The sequence below is a fragment of the Drosophila sechellia genome, chromosome X (assembly GCF_004382195.2).
Source record: "Drosophila sechellia strain sech25 chromosome X, ASM438219v1, whole genome shotgun sequence".
Classification (NCBI taxonomy): Eukaryota; Metazoa; Arthropoda; class Insecta; order Diptera; family Drosophilidae; genus Drosophila; species Drosophila sechellia.
In genome coordinates, this window is record NC_045954.1 from 12,286,590 (window position 1) to 12,306,768 (window position 20,179).

A 20,179-nucleotide genomic window follows, 5' to 3' on the forward strand; every position below is an offset into this window, starting at 1 on the left:
ATCTTAATGGAGTTGCTTACCCCTGTCGCTCCAGCGGAATGGTCACATCGATTAGATCCACAGCAGTGACATATCCCTGGCTGAGATTCATGTTCAGCTCCTTGTTGCTATTGAGGCCACGCAGATCCAGGCTGCCAAACTGCTTGGTCGCCTGTCGCGATTCATTAAGGTTTAGAGTGAGATTCTGCCGAAAAAGTGCCGTATCTGTATTTGGGATAAAAATCAATAGTTCGTTATAAAGAAAGCTAAAAAATAAGATTCAGTTCAACTAACCCAACTTGCTGGACAACTTCTGATCGTCGCGCATCGAATGACTGGAGGAAGCCTGCGAGATGCCACTGGATTCGGTGCTGTGCATCAGTAGGTTATTGATCTCCGCCTGGTTGGCCCTCAGGCGTCGTCGCAGCTTCGGCATGTCGAAGGGCAGCTCGCCGAGATCGACGGACGTGGCACTGCCCGATGTACAGGCGGCCTCCTGTTGCAGCGTCTTGCGTCGCCTCAGTTTGGGCATATCAAAAGGCAAATCGCGCAGATCCTGCGGTATGCCAGTCGAACCGCTGGCAACCACCGAACCGGATCCTGATCCTCCAGCGCCGCTACTGCCACCCGTTGCTGAGCTACCTCCTGCTCCGGAGGCCGTTGCTGACGTTGTTGTTCCTTCAGCACCAATCAACTGCAACTTGGGCAGCGTTAAACGCTGTAGCGCTAAGGCCTGCGGTTTTCCCTCCTCCCGGGAATGCAGCGATATCCCACTATCCGAACCTAGTAGCTCATCAGCCAGCTGGAGCAGGGCCTTATTTGGAGCACCCCGATTGCTACGCGGCTGCTTCAAGGAGGCATTCACCTGGACTTGGTTCCCTGCTGGTGCGCCACTCGTTGTGGAATCGTCTTCCTGCGACGCCATCGGCGCCAGTTGCTGGGACGGCTGCTGCGATTGCTCCGAGGCACTGGCTGACGCCGGTTCCTGCGAGGACTTGTCGGAAATGGGACTCAGGATGTGCAGCTTGGAATGTAGCAGCAGGGGAGCCGGTCGCAGGGGATAGGCCACACTGGAGCCACCGCTACCGCCGCTGCCACCACTGCCGCTCTCCGAGCTGTGAGAGCTCAGCGAACTGGAGTGCCGCGACTCGGAGCTGGAGGTGCTGCGATTGCCCTCGCTGGTGCTGGAACGCAGCGATTCCATGCTGCCTCCACTGCTCGAGGTGGCAATGCTCTCTGTGCTGCTGTAGTTGTGGCCACCACCGGTAGTTTGCCCCTGGCCCTGGCCATGGCGATTTCTTCTGCTCCCCGGCGCATGATGATGATGATGATGGTGATGGTGGGTCGACTGACCACTCTGATGGCCCTGGGCACTGCGTCGCAGCTCCAGCACCCGGCCCGATTCCAAGACAAAGGATCGCGGTCGGCGGGGAGCTGCTGATCCGGTGGCCGAGACGGAGGCCGAGGCGGAAGCTGATGCCGCATTCGAATTCGAGTTGGTCGAGGGCGGATTCACGTAGGCGCTGTCGGTGAGACTGTTGTCATTGCTGCTGCCGCCGCACTGATGCCGCATGGACTGGATGGGCAGACGGAGATCCCGGAGACGCGGATGCGCTGGATTGGCGGCGGGCAGATTGGGTGCACTCCTGATGCTGTTCATGTTCAGGTAGCGATCATGTTTGCCGGGAAATTTCATCGGCAGCGGAGCCGTCGATGGCGGCGATGGGGTATATCCCCGCACGGGCAGCTGCTGCGTGCTGGATGCACTTGCTCCACTTCCGGTGGCACTCACTCCATGCTGCTGGTTTTGGCTCTGGTTCTGGTTCTGATTCTGCTGGTCCACTTGACTCAGCTGCAGCTTGCCCAGCTCCGCCTCCACATGATGCACCTGCACATGGGCCTCGCCCGTTTGCTCTTGCAGAGCCTGATTCTTTGAGTTTTTGGCTCGCTTGCACTCGGCCCGGGTCTTGGAAGAGCTGGTGACCTTGGTGATGTCACCACCGTTGCCATTGCTCAACTGCAGCAACACCGAGCAATTGGTAATGCGATCCACCTCATCTAGGTCGTCATCCGACTTGGCTATCTTGCAGTCGAAGGCCGTCTCATAGATCTGCCGCCGCCGGCTGCCCATGATGTCCTCGGAGTCGTCCTCTTCGTCCTCGTCCTCGTCGCCGTCCACTTCGTCCTCGTCGTCGCCGTAGATATCGAGCGATGGATTGCTCAGCGTTGGCGCTTGAACAGTCGCAGGCTGGGCTGGCTGGGCGCACTCGACGCACTCGTGGACGCCATGTGGATGCACATAGAAGATGCTGCGCGGCCGGAAGTATTCCTCTTCCAGATCATCGCCGAGCTCGCTGCCCCGTCCGCCGGCCAAGGAGGAGGCAGGAGCGGATGTGATGCAGGCTCCGCACACGGCTGCTGGTCCCAGCAGGCGGTGCGGTGGCATCGGCTGGACCTGAGCCTGTAAGCCAAGCAAAGAGATTATATAACATTTGATTACGAGAGTGCATTTGATTGACCTACCTGGATCTCCGCTGGAGCCGGTGGCGGTGGACAGCACTTGAGCAGTTCGCCCTCGCCGGCGTCGCAATGCTGCAGCTGCAGCTGGAGCTCGCTGCCAGTGGGATTCTGGTTCCTTGGCTGAACGTTGCAGGTCTTGCGGACTAAGGCTAAGGCACGAGCGTGCCACTCGCGTCGCTTGAGGCACTCACTGCAATCGGATTCCTCGGAAGTACTGGTGCTGGGCGTCTCGCAGCGGATGATGTGCACACCCTCCTCAGTGAAACTGTATCGCTTGGGCGTGGATTGGGAGTCCTGTCCCGTCCTGGGATCCTCCTCTTCGTGGCTCTCTGCTTCCGGCTGCTCCTCCGCCGGCGGCACATCCAAGCTGGAGCTCTTCCGGTAGCCACCCAACTGCGTCTGGGTTTGCTGCGGCGGTTCACTGGCCGTCGACTGGCGACACTTGAGCTTGAAGTCCTCCCTGTCCTTGTCCCGTTCCTTGTCCTTGTCCTTATCCTTGTCTTTGTCCTTGTCCTTGTCCTTGTCCTTGTCCTTGTCACGGCTCTTGAGCAGATCGGAGTAGTAGTAGGGCGAGGGCTGACGCTTGTTGTGCTCCGCCGGAGCGACGGTCAGTTTGCGCGGACTGCGCTGCAGTTGCGGTGGAAGCGGACGCACCAGGTCATCGGATATGGAATCCGGCGAGTTGAGACCGGCCGCTCGTTGCGGAAAACTCTGGGCAGGTGCTTGTGGCACGGGCAGCGGTTGCTGCTCAACCTCCTCGTCGATGTCCGCCTCGTCGTCGGAGGATTTCGGAGCCGAGGAGTCTGCAAATGGTCGGAGAAGAAAGTTAGTTAGTTGAGGTTAAAAGCAAATTAAAGTGCTTTTAAAACTATTTAATAAGGCTACCCGCCCACCTATTTGGCCAATTTAACAAGCTGGTTACAAAAGGACAGCGTCTGCTTAATTTTACATGCGGATTCTATTTTCCGAGGCACTGAGACGGCGCTGACAGTTTCTAATTAAGTCGCTGCGACGAAATTGCGGCGCCGCGGGCCACGCAATCGGGACGCAAATGGAGTTGACGCAGTCTATTTGGCGCTTGGCTGCCCGCTGCTTGCTCCACTGTCTCCATGGCTGTGGATTCACTCTACCCACTTCCACACCCACTGCATCTCTATCTTTCTGCAGTTGTTTCCCCTATTTTGCACCCCTTAATCACAGCCTGCCAGTTTCCATTTTACGCTTGGATAATCGAAGTAGCCGCAGCGAGAAAAGTTGAACCGCCTTTGGGTTTTCCTAATTGCTAGGCCACTTGCAATGGACTCCTCTCGCCAGGGTTGCAAAGATCTCTGGACCATGAACGCCTAATGAACTTTAGCTGATTCCAATTTGATTATTGATTTAAAGAGGCATTTTTCGGTTGAGAAAAGTTTGCAAAAGTTGTAAATATATATGTACCCAGTGCAACTCAAGCCATACTATTTACAATTATGTCGTAATCGAGCTTAAAGTTAGTAACTAGCTTTAGCTGTGCTTAGTAATAGTTTACTTATCGTTTTGCATACCTGAATTGTAATGACTGTTGCGTTTGTCCTTTCTTGAGTTGCCGTTGTTGTTGTTGTAGGTGGAATGCCGCTGCTGCAACTTCAGCTGCAGTTGCTGTTGCTGCTGCGCACTTCTGGGCGTTGGCAACGTTTGCTGCTGTTGCTGCTGCTGCAACTGCTGCTGATGCGGCTGCTGCTGCTGCTGCTGTTGCTGATGCCGCTTGTGGCCAGTAGACGAGCGCTTCTTGGCCTTTTTGTGGTAGACCTTCTTGTGATTGCGCGTATCCTTTGGATCTGAATATCCTTCGATTAATTTCACCGATGCCTGCTTGATGTTGCTGTTGGGCAGCGGTGGATGTTGCAATGTTGCACGCTGTTGTTGTTGATGCTGCTGCTGCTGCTGCTGTGCCCCTACTGGCAATGTGTTGTTGTTGTTGCTGTGCGTATGCTGTTGGCCGTGTGTGCTGCCGCCGTTGTTGTTGTTGTTGCTGCTGCTCAAATGCAGATGCTGCTGCAATTGCTGCTGCTGCTGTTGCTGGTGAGTGGCCAAAATCGCAGCTGTTGCTGCTGCTGCTGTCGCCGCCTGAGTGGGCAATGTTGCCACGGTAACGGGCAGCGGGGGCGGTAGTTGGGGAGCTGCCGCTGTTGCGTTTGCCGCTGCTGCTGCGGATGTTGTTGCTGCTGCTGTTGCTGCTGCTGGTTGTAGCTGCAACGCTTGTTGGGCTTCACCGAATGGCAGCTGTTTGGTTCGAACAGCAGGCAAAACGGAAATGAAGAAAGGGCGAAAAAGAAAGGAGAGGGGCATTAGCATTTGTTACGCGGCTAATTTGATTTGCATTTCAATTTCCAATTTGTTTGGCATTTAATTGAAAAGAATAAAGGAATGTGCGTGGCCGACTCGATTGTGGCGCTTATTGGGTTTCCCCGGTCAGAAAATCGAATCGAGCTTCCCCCAGAAGCAGGCAACACTTTTTAAACCTCTTTTTCATTGGGATCGGTGGCGTATACGTTACGTAAGTTGTACTTATTACTGAATTTTTGGTAAATTGCCAGTTTTTTGGTCAGAACTTTAAAAATTATTATCTAATTGTGGAATGCTAAGCACTAGTAAATAGCTGCTCAAAACAGTTATACTTTTATCTATATTAAAACTTATTTATTTATTTATATTTAGTGAAGTTATTCCGAATTATTCCGTTTCTAAATATCAAGTTTTTGGCAAAAGCCGAATTTCGTGCAATAAATAATCAGTTTTTTTGACACAACTTTAAAAATAATTGCCTGAATATAAAATGTCATACCTCGATGAGTTCGTAATTAAATTTCAAATCAAACTGTGTCCAAAAATGGAAATTCAATTTTTTCGCCATTTTTTGCAAATTTTGATGATGGGACCCCTTACAAAAAATGCGAAAATTTACCCAAAAATAAATTTTCCTAAATTCTTCAAAAAGTGAAAGGGATCGTTAGCATTTGTAATTAGCTACTCAAAACAGGTATTTTTTCATCTTTATGACAATTTTTGGCGAAGTTATGAGGAAAATTCCGTTTGTAAATATCAAGTTTTTGGGAAAAGTCTTTTTTCCGAATTTTGGTCATCAAATAATCAGTTTTTTGGCCACAACTTAAAAAATAATAGCCCGAATATGGAATGGTATACCTCCTTGAGCTCGTAATTAAATTCCCAATCAAACTGTGTTCAAAAATGCAAATTCTATTTTTTTGCCATTTTTTGCAAATTTTGATGATGTAACCCCTTACAAAAAAGTCAAAAATTTGCCTAAAAATAAATTTTTCTAAGTCCTTCAAAAAGTGATAGGGATCGTTAGCATTGGTAATTAGCTGCTCAAAACAGGTATTCTTTCATCTTTATGACAATTTTTATAGAAGTTATGACTAAAATTCTGTTTGTAAATATCAAGTTTTTGTTTTCTGTTTTTCTGTTTTTTCCCGAATTTCGCTTATAAAATAATCCGTTTTTTTTTTGGCCAAAACATGTATGTTCCTAATAGGAAATGCTATACGTCGTTGAGCTCATCATATGGCAATTGAAATTTGAACTACAAGCTGGTCGTAATGATGACAGTCAAAGAAACAATATTCTCCTCGATTCACCCGCCATTTGTCTGGTTATTTCCCCCGTGGATAGATGGATATCCTTTCTCATACACCATAGTCCATGTCCTAACCCCCCACCTCCCTGCCTCCCTGCCTTAGTTTGTTCATAACAATTCCATGTCAATCACAATATCCTTTCCTTCTGCTCTGGCCCAACCCATCGATTCACTTGCGTTGAGTTTGACAAATAGCTGGATATTACGGCACTGCAACAGCGGTGACATTAACACAGGATCCAAATGTGTGCAAATTATGAGGCTCGACCGTTGGTTGATATCTTTGGATATCTATGGATATCATTGCCCCATGACCAGACTCCGTTCCTGGCCATTATGCTAAACATAAATTTCCGTTTACATGGGCCATGTCCACTTGGAAACTTGTCCTGCGGCTGGGTTATAGCCTCGGGTGTCCTGCTATGTTGCTAACGGAAATTGATGTTTGGCCTTTGGCGGAGACAACTCTGGCGCAGGGTTGTCATTGTTCTGCATGTGGAGACAAGTGCAGATGCATTCGCTGGTGCGGGAACTTTTTTAATTGAAACACATAAATTACGAGAGAAGTGGTGGGCCCCTCGCCTCTCTTCTGCCCGAATCAAAAACATTTTTAATGAATTTGAACTTGAAACCGAGTGCTGGCGCTCCTGCCTTCCGGCTTTTATTCCACGTTGCTCCGGCGCACAAAGGGGGGTTTCCAAGGCACACTGATAATGGGGTTGTTCCCCGTTAACCAGGGGGGAATCAAGGAAAGGGTCTCTTCAGTCATCCATTCACATGTACCCGTTTAAATATTTGCCTTTGATTATCCACAAGCGATATAAGCAGACGTTTATGCGCATATATGTATAAAACACACACATGTGGCATATACTCATGCACGATTGCCCCCACAAATCGGGCAAGGAATGGTGGGCGGGGCATATCTAGAATAATGAAAACTGTTGGATTCCATACCCATACCCATACTTAACTTCCGACTCCACTTGTCTGCGCTTGTTGCCGCAGCAACGTGATTTTTATGCCAACTTTAATGAAAAAAAAGGAATCAACGCAAATGGGTGGAGACAAATAGGTGGTCTAATGTCCTGTCTGCAAATCTATCTCGCATCTTTGCCATTCCCATTGTTTAGCGACTAAGGCTGCTGACGGTTGGACATCCCTTAACCATCAACCCATACACGTTAGCTGCTACACGTGTGCATCCGCATTGAGAAATCAATCAAACAATGCAAACTGATAAATCGTTACAAAATTTCTATCAAAAACGGTAGTTATTTTAGTTAGCTAACATTTGCCTTAATTAATACTTAAAATTGCTTAGCAAATTTGATTAGCCAAACTTCTCTCAAAGAGCATCTGATAGTCAGCACATCCGGCGTCGTACAACGCGTCGTATGAGTGATATCTAAGCTGACGCTGTCTGTTCGTTTAGCTTCGCTGTTATATTTTGTTTGCGGTTCGGAGGAGTTGGAAAGTAAAAATAACATATATATAAAATATATATGCGCATGCACACATAAAAAGCATAGCCAAGTTATTGAAATAAACAAAAAACACGCACACATGTACACAAACGTGTCCTGGCTGCGTCCTTTTGTGTTCATCTGAGTTATCGTTGAATATTACTCCATGGAGAGTAATAGCAACAACTGCAAAAGCCAAACGAATTTCCTTCCATTTCCACAAACTCACTTCTTCTTTTTTTTTAAATAGAGCCCACTTCACAGATAGACATATACATACATACATATATCGAAAAATGTCGCGTTCGCTTCCATTAAAACGTGAGTTTTAAGTCAAGAAAAAAACAATGGCCAACACACATGTCTGGTGAAAGCTATTATGGCATCATCACATGGATGCTGCTACACTGACAATAAAAATAGTCCTGAAATTAATAACCCTATAAGCAATATACTTTAAAAACAATAGTTTCGATCAAGTAATCTTAAGCCTTTTACAATAATAGCTTATATTATTTTTTTATATAAAAATGCATTATTTTTATTCAGTATTTTATTCCAAGTGTAGCGCCTGCTTTCTCTGTTTATCTTCTATCTTACTCTCTGCTTTTCGAATGTTTATGGCAAACAAAAGTCACAAGATAAAATTACATTAATAATTGTGAGGAGGCTCACACGCACATGGCTACACAAACACACACACACATTAATATGCAGCATGGAAAGCGATGAGCGAGGGAAAGAGAGCGATATAGGAGAAGAGAAAAGGACGGCTAGCTGAGCATCGAAAGGCGCTAAACGTTATCGCTTTGGGCCATTTGCTGCCGGAATATTCTTTTTTTCTCTGGAAGGAGGACAAATGGCCAGGATTACGTGCATATAAAAAATAAAGAAAAAATGGGGAAAAGATGCGAAGAAATTCGAGGAAGATTGTATTCAGAACATTTATGGCCTTTTAATTAGCTGTAATATGCACAAACAACTTCCTGTATGCTTAAAAAATTAGCCAGCTTTAATGATTTATGCACATAATTTGGCATCTTTTTTATGTTTGGTATGCATATTAAAGTAATATTAATCACAAAATTAAAAAACAACTTTAATGCGAATGTCTTTTTAAACATTCTTAATATTTAAACAGTTTTTTTTAAACAAAATTATGTACATATACGTAAGAACTTGTTGATTTTGTTTCCACCACTCAATTAAGTAAGTTCAATTCCAAGTAAATGAATATTTGAAATAATATTTACACTCATTGATTGTTATTAATTCTTAGATAACACTGCGTTTCAGTTCTTTTCTTTTACATTGCGATACTTTCTGCCATCTTAGGAATTGAATTCTTGGCACTGATTTATCCACTCTACCCTCAAAATTGTTTCAATCCACAGAAGTTCGAGCTGAAGGTCGCTGCCGCAAATCTTGTTTTCTTGGCACCACTCCCCTCCCCCCACCACACCCACCCACTGCGAACTAAACAAATTTCAATAAAAATGAATTTCAAGTGGCAAGAGTGCCCTGCATCTTGCTCCTGACTCTGATTCTGATTCTCTGTGTGTTTTATGTGTGCGCCTCATGCGGCTTTCCTTTTCATTTTTATTGGCAATATGCAAAAGGGAACAAAACACGAAATATTTCCGTATGGACCATAAAAAAAAAAAGCGACGCACCACCCTTGGGGGGTTTTTTGTATTTTATTTTTTGCTCTTGCCACCCGGGGGGCGGTTTCAGAGGTCGGGGGGCACGGCGATTTTTTGGTTTTTGGGGGCATCATTTGATTTGTGGCACGGCGCATTTGCTGCAGCCCGAGGTTATCGCTTCTCCTATCGCGGCGGCTTTTCTATCGCTTTCTTTTTCGTTCTGCTTTCACTTTAGTGTTGGGAAATAAGATTGGCAAAAAATAGACAGGATATAGGCATAAAAAATCGGGTTATATTAACTAACTTTGTTGAAAAAGTTTGTCCCAGAAAAACTAAAAGAAAATCTTTTTAAATTGTCTAGAAACATGTATAAATCTTTATAAAAAAGGCCTTGTGTATTTAATAATTTGTGAAAATCATTAATATATTGGCAAAAAATATTTTTAACTTTTCTTAAAATTTAAGTGTTTCTCTAACTGTTTCTATAACATATTCTTTCCATAATAAGATAAATTTAGATAGGAAAAATCCATTTAAATAGTACATTTTAATGCACTTTACTGCACGATTTTCTATCTATATATCTGGCTAAAAAGCCGCCGAATTGGCAGCCAAACTTGGCCATTATCCTATCTGTGTCCATTTTTTATGGTCAGCCAGCGCCCCGCTGGGCAGTTTCGTATGTTTGTCATTTTGGCCCCAACTTCCAATTCCGCTTCCCCTTATATTTTGCCTTTTGCCTTGGCTTTCCTGCTATTTTTTTCTTCTCTTTTTTCAATATTTAGCCAATAGTCCGTGCATTGTTTGAGCAGCTCTTTGTTTGTCCGCCTGTCGCTGCAGGATAAGCCAAACGAGGAGTGAGCCTTTCATTAACGCACTGCTGATGCGGCTGACGTTGATGCGACTTGTCCAAAATCCCAGACCACCACTCGATTCGCTGGAGCGTGCAGTTTATCAATTAGCTGTCCAGAGCAGTTAATTGCCATTGCCCCACCAACGAGCAAAAAGCAGCCATACTAACCAACCACACCCAGACAACCCACTTAACGAGCAAGGACTTACAAACTCGGTTTGCGGACTGGGGGCAATCCAGTGCTCGGGATTCGCTGGTATCGCCTCCGCCAGGCACGGATCAAAGCTGGACGGTCGTTTTTTAACAAAGTCTACGGGCAGGCTGTAATCATCACAGATGGCAATCTGGAATGGCATAACAAGAAGAGGGATTCGCTCAATTAGTCAGCGTAAGATAAAAGCTAAATAGATGGCTAATTAATGCTAAAGATTATATAAGACAAGGTTACGATATACATTGTATACTTATAGATCTAAAATAAATAAAATATACAACAAATCTTAATCTTATTACTAGAATGATTTATAGTAATAATGCACAAAAGTATTTCCAAGCCTTAAAATACATTTTTGACAGCTTATGCCACGTTGCATATGCATACCCTTGAACTGAATAAAAACAGCAACAACAAAAAAATGCGAGGGAAAAACAATAACGACACGACACGTGCACCTCAAGTGTGTGAACCTCCCCCGCTTTTCCTTACTGTTTTCGTTTTTTTTTCGCTTTCCCCCCATTTTCCCACCCAACCCATATCTTTTAAGCCCAGAAGCAGACTTCTTGCCATTTGGCTGAACGTCTGCGTCATCAAAAGTGTACAACAATGGTTAAATTACAGTTACAATTAAAAATGGCGACGATGCTTTTCCAGCTGGTTCTTTTGTTAGCACTTTCCCCCCATATCGCCACGACCCACACATTTTCCACCTGCTAAAGATTCGAGCACAGATGATGCAAATGTACAAAGCTTTGTTGCAAAGTCTTGAGTATTGCAATTAACGTTAAGTGATGGAGCGATAAGGGGTTCCTGTTATAAATATATATATATATATAAATACTATATATATAGCGGATTGAGATGGAAAAAGCGAAAGTGCTTAGCAGCTGATGGAAACGAATCGAGATGGATTAAAGCGGGCAACAAATTACCGCCCTAAGCCAAACTTATTCTGGTCATTTTATAGGATACAACTTAAAAATCCGTTACGAGCAGCAAGTACAGTAGGTGGCAAAACATTGAGAATGACTGCATTAAATATACATAAGCTAAGCTTTCGTCTTAAACCACACTCTTTTGCAATTTGTCTTTCCTTAGCTACGTTTATTTATAGAATTACTTAAGCTTTTCCACACAGTATATATATTCACTTCTGAGTTCCCAAGTACAGTTGTGTTTAAGCTAATTTCGTTAATGCCATTATGATTATCCTATATACCGTGGAGCAATCAAAAAGCCAAGCATAATATAATTGCTGACTTGTTAGAAACCTCAGCCACAAGGTCATCGAGAAACGAGCGGAGAAACTCAGACACACGCCACAAATTCAATCAGAAAGGAAAGTTTCCGGGCTGCCAAGCGCGAATTTGCCGTAAATCCCAGGACTAAAGATCTGTGGGATGGAGTCGTTCTTCACTTATAGCTACCTCGAAGTACACTTGCAGGCGATAAAGTTGACGACAAGTGCGGCAATACCATTCCAGACCGGAATGGTAACCACCGCCGGTGGCCAGGATGTGCGCCACATCCCCGGTGACATCGACACAATTGTGGTGGAAGTAACTTCCACAGGGACCCGCGCACTCCACCATCGCCTCGCCGGCATTAAAATCAATCCAGCAGAGACGACAGAACATGTTGCCAATAATTTCCAGAACCACGATGACAACACTTAAGAAAATTACAAAAAATATATATGGTATATATAAATATTTCCACCGATAGCGAACGTCTCAGGTGTTGACATGCGAACGCCGAACACCGAAGTGAAATGAAAGCCAGCTTAAACTGAACGCTGGAGCACTGGGCTAGTCGTCCATGGTATGAATGGGGCCAACTATGGCCAACTTTTGTGCACAGATGTTGTCGCTGATGTCCCGGGGCCATGCGATGGTCCATTGAAAGGCCAATTCGAAGGGAGAAAGGACCTGGTGATGGTGTCTTGTCCGGGCAATTGGCCGGTTGGTGCACCCACTGTCTGACCCTCCAGGTGTTAACATCGTCTGACATGGGTCAGTAGTTGGCCTGCGAAACGTGTACTATAGGCAGCATTTATTGGATTGGATTATTGGCCAAAGAAAAAGGTTATCAATTACTGCAAGAGAAAAATATTTGTGGGTAAAACCCTAGAGGTATTTCTATTCTTAAGTACATTTTAATCACACAATCACACACAACAAAAAAAACATTTAAATAGCTTATTTCAATGAATTGAACACTTTAGAATTTCATCTTTACTTACTTACAACCAACTAAACCAAATTGTACACCTAACCACAATCAGTGAAAGTTGAGTGGCTCCTTATGTAAGCGAAATCAGCAGCCACAAAAGACGATGACTCACCGAGGCACAACTCATTGGCTTGGCCAACGTCGTGATTGCCACTTTGGCTCACGGCTCCACGGGTCTTTGAGCCAAATGCCAAATTCGAAATGCAGAGTGCAAAATGCAAAACGCAAACTGCACAAACCAGCCACCCACTCCACTGATTCCATCGTGTTGGCAAAGGGCAAAGGGATGTTTGGGTTCTGGGCTCATTGGCTCTCACTGTCTGGCTGAGTAAATATCATAAATTTTAAAGGCGGCATTAATGCGCTCGTTCCGCACAAGAGTTGCAGCAGGTAAATGTTGCAAGGCTGCTGATGCCGCCAGCCAGCCAGCCATTTTCGGTGTCGCCTCCGCCGTTCCATTCGAATTTCCACTCTTTTTGCCTGCATAACCGCAGGCACTTTGGCACTGGGCCCACTCTGCAACGAGTCCTGGCCACATGTTGCCCTTGTCTCCGCCAACTGGCTTTTGTGTGACACATTTTGGCCGCGCAGGAAATGATGGCCCAGCTCTTGGTCCTGGGCTCTCAGTTCTCAGGTTCTTGGTTGGTCCTCGCCACCATTCAGCTGGCTTATTGCGGAGATTGCGTTGCCACAAACAGAAAATCTTGTGCATCTTGTGGCACATTCTGCACTCTGTGTCCCCTATCCACCATCCGTCTATTTTGTGCTGGCTTTGATTTTTATTAAAACGACACCGACAGGTAACAAAAGCGCTCGTGCTGATGGCTGCTTCATATGCAATGCCATTCCAGCCGTATTGCTCTGGCTGACCTCAGAGTCTTTCACTGAATAAATGAATGGATTTTGAATGCAATGGTTGACAGTTGTGACACTACTTCTGTGACTTCTGTGGCCAGTGAGTGTTCCAAAGATATGACTATAGTTTGCAGTACACCTTTACATACGCCTAACATCACCGATGGTGACCCCGACCAATATCGATTGTTTACCTTCGCTAATGAACTCCACATTTCAATGCACCACTTATCGGCAATCTTAATTGAGCTAAATGCAAGCAAACGAAAGTTGGCATCCGAGTTAACTTTGGTCGATATCAGTGGCTAATCTCGTCCACGCTCTGTGCCCTTGTCACTCTCAATCGCTAATTCGCGGCCTTAATCCAGATGTTGAGCTTCGCTAATTGGCACCAAAAGCCCGGAACCCTTTGACCTTTGCTTTGCAATCGGTTGAGCTGGCTATCTGTCTCGCAGTTTCATTGATTGATTGATTGATTAATCGATTGGGGTTAGCTCACCGGCCCGATCCAAGTTTCCAGTTCCAAGCTGGCACCTTGCTGCTATCACTCTTGATTGATTAGCTCGTCGGCATGGGCCACTTTCAATTACCAATTACGGGTGTAACACAAGGAGTCCCGTATCCATGCTCAATACCAAGCCCACACTCAATCCCCTGTTGCCTTGTTGGCCTTTTGGCCTTTAACGCTCAATTGATTTGTTTGGTTAATGCGTGGGCGATTACAGGTAAATTTCCGCCTCCTGACCGGGCAATTGCTTCGCGAAGTGTTTACACACTCCACGCACAAACACACACACACACTCGCACAGTTTTCCAACCCCTAGAAAAAGGGGACTCCCCTATTGTATATATGTACGTGTGTATATGTATTTGTGGCGGCTCCCTTCATTATGTTTGGAAACTTTTTAATAGCTCTTCGGCCAAGCATTTTGCGGCATATGCGCCGGCAAGTATGCAAAATATTTTTAATTTTTTCCGCTTCTCCACGAGTCCCTGCGAAAAAAAACCCAAACCGAAGGGGGGTCGTCCTTCTGCAGCGGAACCATTAAAAATGGCCGACGTGGCCTCGTCAATGGGACATTTGGGAGCAGCAGACAGGAGCTGCACTCAAAGAAAAACCACAATAGATCTTGTTTCTATAACTAATTTAAAAAAAAAAGGTCATGAGAGAGTAACTTAGTAATATCCTACAACTAAGCAATCAAATTATGCAATAAGCAATCAAATTTGCTAATAATTTCTAAATGTTTAAGCAGTTTTTCCTGCTTTTGTAATGCATTTCTCACAGATTTTTTGCAAGTGTTGGAGCAAAGCGGTAAAAAGCAAAGTTTGAAGTGCTCAACCCCAGCGGATTCTGCAGGTTGCTGGAGGTTGAGGGAGGTCGCTGAAGGGTGTCATCGTCAAAAGCGTTCCCTCGACTGCAGCCGTCAGTTGCCGTGGCTTTCGGTGTGGTGGAGGGAGGGGGATTGCCCGCTGACTTTGCTTTTGGGGTTGCACATAAATTTTAATTAAATATTTTTCGGTATGTTTCGATGTGTTTCTATGTTGTTGTTTTTCTTATTTTTTGTGCGCCGTTTGCTGTTGTTTAAAGCGCAGACACGAAAGCTGCGGATGAGTGGTGCGTTGTAAACGTATCTGTGCACCACTTGAAATGCGCACCACCTGACTGCCAGGAGCAGACCCCAACCCACACGCAAACCCAAACCAAAACCAAAACCGAAACAGTAGGCTGGTGGTCTATAAATTTCAATGTCGCAACACTCAAACCAGTCGCGATGCGATGCGTGCCGGCAGACAACTTTGACTTTGCCAGCGAGTCAAGGGTGGCTGGAGATCAGGAGTGCACCATCCACAGACACAGGCACAGGCACAGGCACAGGCACATCCCTGTCCAGATTCAAGCTCTGGCCAAGTGACAACGACCACCCCTTTGGGCCACATAAATTGTTTGGACAAATGCAATGAAAATCACACAAAAAACCAGGCGGAAATCAGTAAAGCAAAAAACAAACCGATGCCGGAAACGAATCGCGTAATACTCTGTAGTTAAGAAGTTCACAAAAACAGGAATTATAAAGATATTATACATTCATCATAAAATATGTATAGCCACATATAAAATGTAGTTTCTGCTTAGCTTATACATATAAATCGAAAGCAACAACATGATTTAACCCATCGGAAATCCCGATTATCCTTTTCCATTACTTACTTAAGTACTTAATAATTTGTACATACTCTTTGGTAGGGTATTTAAAGGGTAAATAGACAAGAAGATGGCGAAGTGAGACCGTAAAATAAATAAATTCATTTGTGGCCGCTGACCAAGGCCGCTTGAGTTTTAAATACTACACATGTGTTGCCAAACGTACTGGTCCGCCCGCCGCCCACTCTGTTTTCTTTTCTGCTCACTCCTCTTTTTGGTTTTTTTTTGTCCCAGTGCAAGGCGAAGCCAACTTCCTGTTTCCGGTCCGTAGTCGTAGTCCCATAGTCCCGTTAGTACTGTAGTTCCATAGTCCCACATACATATAGTCCTGCAGTTGGCATTTGTATACGACGTATTCAGGCTCCTTTCGTTGCCACCACAGTTGAGCGAACATTGGAAATTGTTCTGCTCACGGGAGCAGAAGTTGAGCGGGTGGCACTTTATCGAGTGGGTGGGTGGTGGGTTGAGTGGCTCAATGGGCTGCCATTGGTGGGTGTTGCGGATGGGTGGCTCAACAGTGGATGGCCGCTTGTGTACCGAGTGTTGTAGTTTTGTGAACTTTGCAGAAATGCAGTGACCGGAAAGTTGTAATATCCAATCGCCACTTTATTTGCGAATATTTGCAGCCATTCCCCCCTTTTTGCCTTTCTTTGTTTAAATGGACATTACGTGGCGGGGCCAAATGAATTGCCCATTGCCGAGTGGCCATAATTGAGACCCAATGGCCATTCCCAATTCCTATAGCCCAGATCGGAAATTACAGTACAGTCGCTCCAGTTAGCCGCTAACCTCAAAATGCAATCAAACTTTGGCAGTTTGCGGACTGCAGACTACGAACTATGGACTATGGACTATGGACTATGGACTATGGACTGCGGATTGTGGGCTAGGTCAGCCAACAACATCCGAGGCCAGTGCCCACTGGCCATTATCTAATCCGCGCCATCCCTTCTTTTTGACGGTTTTAATGGTTGTTTCATCAATTTAGGTGCCATGCCGTTGACCAAATTTGATTTGTATTCCCTGCGATGGTGATTTCCAATGGTTTTTTGTTGATTTGGAAAAGTCAGTTAGTCGCGGTTTGTAAAAATTTAACGAGCAAGGTAGAACATTGAGTGTGGTTAGATTCAGATTGCAATATTTTTGATCCCTTTGTAACTTCTAAGCCATAAAAGGAATATTGTATATAAATGTATCTTTAAGTACCTACAAGCGAAAACAGCTTCTTCATTTTAGAATCCATTTCGCCAAAGTAACTTACCCTTAATTGTCATTGCGTTAGCCAGAATTTCCACAGAAGCTCAACCATTTTAGAATATTTCTCCATTCGCAGCAGAAGATTCTCCCCCAAAAACAGGAGCAATTGTCTGGGTAAACCACAAACCATTGCCCCAAAAACAGCCCAATTGGATTCCCTCTCAAAAAACCTAACTTTTTTGCAGTGGTTCCTGTCAGGAACGCTTTTTTGTGGAAGTCACAGTGCCTGACTAATCTGGCATTTGATGGGACGATGGCAGGCTCCACACTATGTCACCACCATTGAAAGACTGAGACCACCACGCAAAAACTACCCAAGATGTGGTGGCCAGGCCCATATCCCTTTTCCCACTCCAGCCACTATTGGCATTCCTGAGCATATGGGTCCAATTACGCAGCATTTCCGGCGCTTCTTGGGGTTCCCCCTCTGAATATCATATGTATATCCTGCATGGCAGCGCATCAACAAACACTTCACGCCTGACATTTGACAAGACGTTGTGTGCCTTGTGTGGTTTTTCCACCATGACGTCTACAAAATAAAATAAGCGGAGACTCGCAGAAAGAAATCCAAATGCGAAAAAATGGCAATAATATTTTTATGGGCATAAATAATACAACAGTCCAAAGGGGGATGTTCTTCTTTGGCTCGGCGACAAGGGGGGCAAAAACTGTTTTTCACGCCATTTTCCGATGGAGAGTGCGGGGGGTTTTCCAACTTTGGGCTTGGCTAACCGCACGCATTTAATATCGGCAAAGTCGATTAAGCTTTGTCCGCCGCCAAAAGGCAGCTGCTAACCAAGGGGCAAGGGAACTCCGGCAAGGACATTTCCCCATTCAGGCCAACGGGATTACCCCACCGAGCAGTTAATGGCTTGTCTATGACTCAGCCACAGCTGCGTGGAAAGTGGCAGGACAACCGACCGACCACCCAACCAAAACCTTAGCCACATCCTTGTCATTGTTATTAGTTCAGCGCGAGTGCAAAACAATTTTCACACAAAATTCCTTTGCCAAAAAAAAGCATGGCAATGAGCTAGATTTATTCCGGAACACAGAGCCAGCCTTGGATTACAAATTTATGGCTGGCAAATTGAAAAGATTGCTTAGCCAAATTGAAAAAAAATATTTAATTTTTAATGCCGAACGAAAAAGAAGAGATGGCTTAACATCTCCGAATGCCAAGATGAACTTTAAGCAAGGAGCTCATATTAAAATAAATAGGTAAAATAAGCATGGTAAAAGCTAAAAATGTATATAAAATAATTAAAATTCGCTGAAGTATTCGCTAACATTCTTATAGAATAAATCGATTTTTCAACAACTTTTTTGGATTATATAAAACGAAAAAACACATTTTATAATACTTCAAACTTCTTAAGCAAACTTTGCTTTTAATTAGCTCATGGTTAGACACGTGTACGTATGTATAAACCCACCCATATTCACCCAACACTCATATTCAAATATTATTTCACTAGATTAAATTTCAATATGGCTAGACTCCAAACTCCAGATGGATAACTTGTGGGTTTGCCCAGGCTGCTACTCCGTAATTGTTGCTAGGCAAACAAGTTCAGTTTCGCCTGCTTCTGGAGATGTCTCAAAATGTTCCAATTGCCAAAATATTCGAGGAATTTAATTTATGAATCTCCACTCTGAGGGTTAAGAGCATGATGCTCTGGCCGCGGGGTTAAAACATCAAAAAAAAGGAGCTCGGCATAATGCTAAGCAAATACGGGTTTTCAGTGGATATGCCAGCAAGAAAGCACCAATCCCAGCCAGCCGTGATCCACCCAGTTCATCCAAACCACCCATAACACCCACTGGCCTCCGCAAGATAAACAAATAATTGGCGATGATGTGAGGTTGATGCTTTTCGGCGAGTGGAAAAGTCGTTGACAGGTGGCAGGAGCAGCACCCATTTCAGGTTTTCATCCTTAATCCCGCCATCCCTCAAGTAAATGTTTTCATTTCGCCGTCGAGACTAACGGCAATTTGTCTGCCCTTATAAGTGCCTGTCTGTGCCGAAATGCACTGAGAAAAATAATCCATTATCCCAAATTCCAAATGGTATTTACAAGCATGCTTAAAATTACACTGTAAAACAAGCATACGCAATTTGAATGCTTTCACAACTATCTTATGATATCCGTGCGCCTCTTTAATGCTCTTTTAATGACCAACAATTTATAATAACAAATGTTTTCGTTGTGTATCCAAGCGTGAGTGTGTTTGAGGATATACAGCTCATTAAATACAAATCAGCTTAGGCAGCAGCCGCAAATGGCGCTCATTTTTGTACGAGCCACTAATGCAAACCGAGAATGTGCCCCCACTGCAATTAAACAGGCACCGCCCACTTGCCACCCACCTCCACTGAAAGGACAAGTGTAATCCCCCATGCTAACTCAACCTAGCCCCTCTCCACCTCTGCTATTAAGACCCTCGAGGAAATTTCACTTAAGCCGCAGGTAAGACTTGGAACATGGCACACGCTTATCAGACAGACGCCATTGGGCAACTCAATTTGCCAGCGCGCCCAAAGTCAATTTAAAAAGCAAATATATAAACGAAAATATCCTGAGCCATCCCATTTTTGGGTTTTGGATGGTTGCCTGCCTTGGTGGATGGGTGGATGGATGGGTGTGCACTTAAGGCGAAGGACATAAACAGCAACAAGAGAGCAGCCGGGCAACATCATCGTGGTCGTCAACGTCCAGACACTAATTAGTAATCCTTGACACGAGTTCCTTTGTCATTAAATATGCTACATGCGCACCCAAACCCACTCGGATGTTGTTGTAGTTATTTGTGCACAGGTATTATGGTTGGAATGGAATAGCTTTGCCCGGGTATCAGGTTATGCCAAAGGGAGACCGCAGCAGCTAAACATCCAGGCCACCTAATCCTCCACCCTGGCAAAAAAAAGAAATGCTCGCCCCATGCCCACCACTCTATCCGCTCTTATGACTCTATCTATTCCTCTATCCGGCAGACATCCATGAGTCATAACATCAACAAGAATCTATCTTAACTACTACGACGCACAGACTAAACACACACACATACACACACACGTGCGAATTATGAGCAATCATGTACGTACACTGAGAGAATTGTTAATAGGGAAACACATAGAAGCCTCTTGATAATAAAATGGTCACACAAAATCTAGTTTTAGCCAGCTGGCAAGGTCACACTACGCTTTTTACTTAAACTGGGCGATCAGTTAATGTTAATATATGTTATTTATTTATCCAGAATACGTAGTATTTATCGTTTTTTCCAGTGTATCATGTGTGGCGGGCAAG

General features: G+C 44.9%; 1 protein-coding gene and 1 pseudogene across 1 annotated transcript in view; both read right to left on the reverse strand.

Moving 5' to 3' along the window:
• Positions 1 to 20,179, reverse strand: part of LOC6618568 — a 50,905-nt gene that overhangs the window by 2,730 nt on the left and 27,996 nt on the right. The window contains exons 5-9 of the mRNA XM_032724247.1: positions 10,308 to 10,442; positions 4,044 to 4,761; positions 2,503 to 3,302; positions 274 to 2,440; positions 21 to 204 (exon numbers count right to left, since the gene is read on the reverse strand). Of these exons, the coding sequence (XP_032580138.1) occupies positions 21 to 204; positions 274 to 2,440; positions 2,503 to 3,302; positions 4,044 to 4,761; positions 10,308 to 10,442 (4,004 nt within the window). The remainder of the gene's footprint in view (positions 1 to 20; positions 205 to 273; positions 2,441 to 2,502; positions 3,303 to 4,043; positions 4,762 to 10,307; positions 10,443 to 20,179) is intronic.
• LOC116801957 lies at positions 11,525 to 12,062 on the reverse strand (annotated as a pseudogene).